The sequence below is a fragment of the Labrus bergylta genome, chromosome 9 (genome assembly GCF_963930695.1).
Source record: "Labrus bergylta chromosome 9, fLabBer1.1, whole genome shotgun sequence".
NCBI lineage: Eukaryota > Metazoa > Chordata > Actinopteri > Labriformes > Labridae > Labrus > Labrus bergylta.
The window spans coordinates 12,796,553-12,804,032 of record NC_089203.1 but is presented as its reverse complement, the minus strand read 5'-3'; the positions used below and the strand labels follow the sequence as shown (position 1 = coordinate 12,804,032).

The 7,480-nt window shown below is 39.4% G+C and overlaps 1 protein-coding gene across 2 annotated transcripts; it reads left to right on the top strand.

Annotated features, from left to right (window-relative positions):
- The first annotated feature begins 1,350 nt into the window (after positions 1–1,350).
- On the top strand, positions 1,351–7,289 carry fbxl3l (F-box and leucine-rich repeat protein 3, like). 2 transcript variants are annotated; one of them, XM_029279829.2, is made up of 5 exons: positions 1,353–1,621; positions 3,193–3,571; positions 3,820–3,942; positions 4,182–4,353; positions 4,569–7,289. In XM_029279829.2, exons 2-5 carry the CDS (start codon positions 3,212–3,214, stop codon positions 5,210–5,212), a joined length of 1,299 nt encoding a protein of 432 aa, XP_029135662.1. In that variant the 5' UTR covers positions 1,353–1,621; positions 3,193–3,211; the 3' UTR covers positions 5,213–7,289. The 2 variants fall into 2 exon arrangements, with proteins under 2 accessions (XP_029135663.1, XP_029135662.1); XM_029279830.2 differs by lacking the exon at positions 3,820–3,942 and having other exon boundaries at positions 1,351–1,621.
- Positions 7,290–7,480: the final 191 nt, after the last annotated feature.

Here is a 7,480-nt window from a genome sequence, read left to right as displayed (position 1 = left end):
AACCAGAAATATTTCCATAATAATATTTGATCACTGGTATATGTTGAGTTAAATTTGAGACATAATTGACTGTTTTCGTTTTTGTATCCTACAATTTGGGTAGGGTAGGGTGGCGCTTTAAACACATTCATACATCTGCAGATTCTTTTTCTTTTAAGCAACTTTTTTTCTGTGGTTCATTTGTGGAAATGTCAATTAGTAACGGAATAATAAAGCATTAAAATATTAAACACCAAGTGTACCAAATTAAACTCAAATGTAGTCATCCGTTACTAATTGACATTTCCACAAATGAACCACAGAAAAAAAGTTGCTTAAAAGACAATGACTATGGAGATTAATAAAATAAATATGGCCTTGTGATTAAGTCTTTTTTTACTATTTGAGGCATAGCTGCATGCACTGAAAGTGCCATTAAATGAATGTGGCCCCTTGCTGTGACCAAAGTTGCCCATCCCTGGCCTACACACTATTGGTCTGGTCACACTGAAGCTCCAAATATTTAGTGGCTTTGGAGAACATACAATGGTTATCCTCATGGGGGCGCTTTAAACACATTCATACATCTGCAGATTCTTTCTATTATGGAGCTCTCTGAGGGTTGATCCTATGTGACCAGATGAACTTGATGACTACATTTGAGTTTAATTTGGTACACTTAGTGTTTAATATTTTAATGCTTTATTATTCCGTTACTAATTGACATTTCCACAAATGAACCACAGAAAAAAAGTTGCTCTAAAAGACAATGACTATGGAGATTAATAAAATAAATATGGCCTAGTGATTAAGTCTTTTTTACTATTTGAGGCATAGCTGCATGCACTGAAAGTGCTAAAGATAAATATGGAGAGGTAAGTTCGCAGTTTCAAGTTACATTGTCCACAGTTTCAAGATTTGGCCTACCTATTTAAACATTCTCCCTTCAGCATGAAGCATGCAGATTAATTCTCTAAATACACTCCAGTAACATTTTAGACTATATTTAGAAGTAGGCATTTTAAATTTAAGCAACTACAATGAACTTTAACGTTTGACGCAAATTAATGCATGTAGCCAATAAACTATTCATTTATCTATTTTTTTTAATTTTTTATTTATTAATGCCACCACTACTTTCAGAAACACTTGCACGCACGCGCGGCCACACTTTGACATACTGACCTACTTTCTTAGCCCGCGTGCACATATATCTTGTGCACCCTGAAGGGTCACGATACGACAATAACAAACAAATAAACACGCACACATGCTCCCACTCAATGCATAAACATGCGCAATCGACACACTGGCGCAAATAAATAAGTGAAAGTAAATAAATCATGTCTTTCGTCATTAAGGAAGCACACTCCCTGTTTCTGCATGCATGGTGGTGGTTGGAGATACAGCTGAGCAGATCCATGTTTTCCTACACTCACGTGGACAGACTGCTCTACGCAGCCCGTCAAGCTGTCGCTAAAGCCAAGAGAGGAGAGCTTATTATGGGAGCGGCTCCTGCTGTCCTATATCAGCAACAGCCAGCATTTCTCCAGTCATCTGCAACCATGGCTCCGAGTGAACGCCGTCTTCTCTATCAACAGAGCACATAAAAGAGAGGAAAGTGTTGTTTTGGGTCGCTGAGGTAAGTAACATGTATTTAAAGACGTTTGATCTCTGAGATACAAGCTGGTTATTGTTTTGCTCAGAAAGCTTCTAGATTGTTGTTTACCTGGCGCCACAGGTGCCGTGCAGCTCAGCTCTGATCAATTTTAACTTTTGCATGGTGAGATTTTCTTCACAGTAACATAGTAGAACTGTGTGTGCACCGGGACAAAAGGGGAGTAATGTGACTTAAAAATGTAATACATTAAATTTAGTTGCATAAATTAACACATTTGCCTAAACTATAAACCATGTGTAAGCGGAGTCGTGAAAACTTTGAGCTTAGATGTTGAACTGTTATTACTCAGAGGCTGGGCAAACAAGCTCCATGTTTACTGTGATACCTTTTTGCTGAAACCTCAGAACAGGTTTGGTTCGTGAAGACCTTTCAGATAAGCAGCAGCCAATGACGCTTCTTCAATGAAAAACTGCTAGTCTATTCAATTGTTGACTGCAATGCAATGATGACATAAGGTAAAGGCTTTAGATTGGTCCACGCTGTAGATTAAATCAGGAGATACTGGGACTCAGTCATAGATCTCTTCCACAAGACAAGAGGGAAACATATCAGGCTTCAGCATCAACATCAATGTTTTGACAAGTTTGTCGTGGTGAGTTTGCAATTATTTAATATCCAATTATTCGAAACGTTGTAGTTTATCACTCAGTCCTTCAGTGTAGGTTATGGTATACAAATGCAATTCACTTGACAATTTGGTTACATATTTTATGTCATTTTATTGTTAAGAGGGCTGTTCAGATTTGTTTTGGGGAAATTGATTTTCAAAATAGAGATTTAGTTTTGTCATTTTGAATTTTAAAGATTGGCTTAACAGTGATGCAGTGTGGACAGTGGAGAAGTCATTAGAGCTATGGAAAAGATAATTTGGGACTAACTGCGAGCTTAGATTAGAATTTTTAAAACGGCATTTTCAATGTTTTGGTTTTCTGAATGACTCTTTCTGTAGATGGCGATTCATATAACTGTGACTTAGTGTGAAAATATTGACACCAACACCAAAAACAAAAAGAATACCATACAATGTCACTCATATTTAAATACAAATCAGCAGAGGGCACATTGAATTATGAGCAAATATGTAATGTTACTGTTCATTTTTGGCTTTGTGTTCCTTTTTGGATTTGAAAGATTTAAGATCTCTGAACTTGAATTGATATTTCAGTTTTTCACACTTTATGTTTTACCTTCCCTTCTCAGCTATTGTTTAATATTACTGCTTTATTGAATAAGATACCAGATATCCAGAATGTTAAAAATATTTTCAGCTGTTAAAGTAAAAATGTAAAAGACATTTCAGTGTGATACAAATTCTAATTTAACCGGTGGATAGACGAACAATGCTTCATAGACAAGCAGTGATGATATACTTGTTATCACTGCTTGTCTTGACATGTTGTTATTAAATAACTATACCTTCTGTTATGTCTGGTGGAAAACAGAAAATGAATGTTGATTTCACTGTATTGGGACTCTCAGGTTGAGAGTGCATTGATCATTTTATTGATTACATTACATTTTTATGTTGCCAGAGAGGGCTGACCTTTCAGGATGAAACGAAGAAGGACGGGTCTCAAATCAAAGTGCCAGACGTTACCCTCCCATCAGAAGAGGGCTAAGAGACATAAGTGGGGGGCGTCCAGCTTCTCCCCGCCTCAATCGGAGGATTGGGGAAACCTGCCCCACTATGTTGTCCTGCAAATCTTCCAGCATCTGTCCCTGGTCGACCGGGCCAGGGCTTCATCTGTGAGTCGCCGCTGGAATGACGTCTTTCACACCCCAGACCTGTGGAGGAGATTTGAGTTTGAGCTCAATCAGCCGGCGACGTCTTACCTGCGCTCCACTCACCCTGACCTCATTCAGCAGATCATCAAGAAGCACGCCCAGCACCTGCAGTACGTCAGCTTCAAGGTAAGAGTCTCTCCTGCTGTCATCGCCTTCACCTCCTCCCCCTCCATTTTCACAACACAGCTGTGCTAAAACACAATGTTAATCCAAACCATCTGCTGCTCAACTGATCATGACTCATCAGCTGTCTTGGCATGAGTGCACTTAACACATCTAGGCTGAGAATGTTCTCACACTCATCTTTCCATTCCTCGTTTTTGTGATTTTTTTCCCCCTCTTACCCAACTGGTGAACCCCGGCTGGTTAATCAGGTGGACAGCTGTACAGAGTCTGCAGAGGCGGCCTGTGACATTCTCTCCCAGCTTGTTAACTGTACCATTAAGACCTTGGGACTGATCTCCACAGCACGACCCAGCTTCATGGACGTGTCTCAAGTAAGAGGCTGTCTGTGCTTTATATGCACTCTGCAACACTTTCACTGATGACATACACAAGGATCCAGATTAGACATGTGATGTGTGCCATTTGTATAGAAATCTGAGGAATTCAATCCATCATAACAATCTATAGCAGATTTATTTGGATAAAAATGTCCCTGATAATTTGCAAATTGATCTGGTAAATATTGAAATTTTACAGTTCAGTTAACTGAAAGTTGTTTGTCTTTCCTCAGGCTCACTTTGTCTCTGCACTGACGGTCGTATTTGTCAACTCCAAGTCCCTCTCCTCCATCAAGATTGACGATACGCCTGTGGACGACCCGTCCCTCAAGGTGCTGGTTGCCAACAACAGTGACACTTTGAAGTTGCTGAAAATGAGCAGCTGCCCTCATGTCTCCCCAGCAGGTAAATATACTTAAGCAAAATTATTCCAAAATCCGTAAGATTCATATTCAGGGCACCATGAATGTTATTAAAATAGCAGTAGCGGTCCATTAATTGCTGGCAAAATCCCTTTGGACCAAAGTGATCAAACAATGCACTGAATGACCCACCCCAAGAAAAAAGCCAATTATTAATTTTTGTTCCCATCCTGATGTTCCTTATCTCTCTGTCCTCAGGTATCCTGTGTGTTGCAGACCAGTGCCATGGACTCAGGGAACTGGCATTGAACTACCACCTCCTGAGTGATGAACTCCTGCTAGCCCTATCCTCTGAGAAACATGTCCACTTAGAACACCTGCGCATCGACGTGGTCAGCGAGAACCCTGGGCAGACGCACTTTCACACCATCAAAAGGAGCAGCTGGGAGGCTTTGGTGCGACACTCCCCGAAGGTCAACATCGTCATGTACTTCTTCCTATATGAGGAGGAGTTTGAGCCCTTCTTCCGAGAGGAGACCCCCGTCACGCACGTGTACTTTGGTCGGGCGGTCAGCAAGGAGATGCTGGGCCGCATTGGATTGAACTGCCCCCGGCTGGTGGAGCTGGTGGTGTGCGCCAACGGCCTGCAGCCCCTGGACGAGGAGCTGATTCGCATCGCTGAACGCTGCAAAAGCCTAACAGCCATTGGGCTGGGCGAGTGTGAGGTGACATGCAGTGGCTTTGTTGAGTTTGTAAAGATGTGTGGGGGCAGGCTGACTCAGCTGTCAATCATGGAGGAGGTGTTGATCCCAGACAGCAGCTACAACATGGAGCAGATCCACAGTGAGGTGTCCAAGCACCTGGGCCGCATCTGGTTCCCTGACATGATGCCCACCTGGTAGACTGACATGTAGCCCGACTAGACTTAAAAAAGAACATAAGGTTTATGATGCCTGCATTAGTTGTTATAACAGTTGGACATTTCGTTTTTTCACTGGCATAAAGCTTCAGTATCACCCTGCATTGTAATTGAGGGCAGGAGTTGGTGTTTCATTTGTATTTTTACCTGCAGTGATTGTGATGTAAAACTACTGTGTTTTTCTCACTTACTAGCACCAACACTATATTTTTTTCTGGCTTTATTATGAGTACTCAGCTTTTTTTCAATTCATAGATATTTTAAAGTGAGAGTTCAGGTTGTTGTTGTAGGGTCTGACAGTCGATTAGGGAAAGTCTGAATTTAAAGGCACCGGCCTCAATCTTTTTGTATTAAGGATGTAGGTCTGCCCTCTGCTGGTTGCTTGTGTTATGAGCATGACATTTAAGATGGCAACAACAATTCTGAATCTACAATTTAAAGGAAATGTAATCCTTCATTTGATTTTTGGTCCTATTATATTATCATTGTATGTAGCTTAATGAATTCTAGGGTTTGTTTTTTTGTGGAATTGTGCTTTACTTTATTGATCTGAAAAAAAGCTGCCTCAGTCATGTTTGTGATTTCCTATATTTCGAAGGATATAATTTAAGAGTCTTCACAGTTGGAGGTAGTGGAAGGAGCATCAATAAAAGTTATAGTAACAAGGGCAAAGGCGAACAAGAGATTCTAGTTCATTCATAGTAAGGTTCACACCTTCCGATAAACCCCCCTGAGCCTTTCGTATTCTTGTATTTTCGAATTAGTGTCAGCGGAGTTTCAAATAGTTTACCTTCAGCTACAACATTAAAATATGGTGTTCAGTATGTTGTGATGATTACTTTAAGATTTACACGTTCTTATCAAAAGGGGGGGATTTGACTTCATAATGATTATCTTCTGTCAGGTTCACATTTGATGAAATAGTAGACTGAAAATAATCTGTAAACTGATGAGAATAATCATTTTAAGCCACCAAGTGACCAAACTCTGTTCTCGTTTTATACGTTTTGTGATCTTTGTTGTCGTCCATTAATAAACACATGTTTTATAAAAGACAACCAATGTCATTAAAAAACAATGTAATACACTTTCAGCACATGTAGTTATAGTAACGGCGTTATAGAGCAGCTAGGGCGACTTTTCTTTTTTGTAATGTTTTTATTCTAAATATGCAGAAAGTGGAACTTCTAACTACATCTTAATTTGTTTTTAAGCTTTTATAAAGTTTATTTTGTATTTTACATGAGCATTCTGTTATTAAAAAGCACTAGCTAAAGGAAATTATTTTTTTTCCACCTGATGTCTTTTCTGTATTTAAAATAAACTTTTTGCTGCAGTTGTCAATATACATGTTAAGAATAACGTTTGTGCAAAATTGTCACAGTATAGTTTCAGAGTATCCAGTGCTAAACTGCAGCATATGACGCAACTACTGCAAAAATTTGCCTTGTACTTCTTTATTTGTCAATACATTATTTTTATCAAACATCTACACAGTTTCATGTGTTGCACTTTATTTTATTTTTTTCTTGTACTGTATTTAATCTTTATAAAAAAAATATGTAAAATTAGATAAAACATGTTCTTGTAGTTGTAAAACACCGGACCAAGTCTCAGCTGTTGTAATGTTTGTTTTTCTGACTTTGTCCCATTTGACCTTTGAGCAGTTCTTCATTTTCACCACGAGAGAGCAGCAATGATCTAAATAGAGGAAGTGGGACCTTATATAAGCAGAGTTGCTGCTGTAGAATCAAGTATGCCAGCGATAACTCAGCCCTTTTTACAAGTGGATTCGGCTTGTGCACACTCCATTTACATAAAAAACCCATCAGACTGTGGAACTGAGAAGTCTTCTGATTCCTCTGAATGTATCATTTTCTTTTAACACAGAGGGGAACACACATCAGGAGCACAGACAGTGGCTGTGTTTACATGTATTTTTTTTCCCCCAGCAGATTTCTACAGATATACAAATATTCCACAAAAATAGTCTCAGGCCTAGTCTATATTTAAGAGCTGTTTTTTTATGCTGGCAAATTAAATGGAAAATCTGTAAATCAGACACGTGTTCGCCTCAGTGACAGGATGCATTGTAACTGTTAATGCTATGTAGGTGAGAGGAATACATCAAACTAGCTAAACATTTTGTACTGGAAGAGTGCCACATTTTGGAAGGGTGGGTGGCATGACTAATTGGGTTACCAGCGTGCTCTGAAAACCCATCAGGAAAGTAACAGGCTTATGTGTTCAC

Excerpts from the sequence above, each read along its gene's own strand:
- fbxl3l (XM_029279829.2), top strand. The coding sequence starts at position 3,212 with ATGAAACGAAGAAGGACGGGTCTCAAATCAAAGTGCCAGACGTTACCC. Across the intron at positions 3,572-3,819 it reads TGCAGTACGTCAGCTTCAAG|GTGGACAGCTGTACAGAGTC; the intron begins GTAAGAGTCTCT and ends CTGGTTAATCAG. Across the intron at positions 3,943-4,181 it reads GCTTCATGGACGTGTCTCAA|GCTCACTTTGTCTCTGCACT; the intron begins GTAAGAGGCTGT and ends GTCTTTCCTCAG.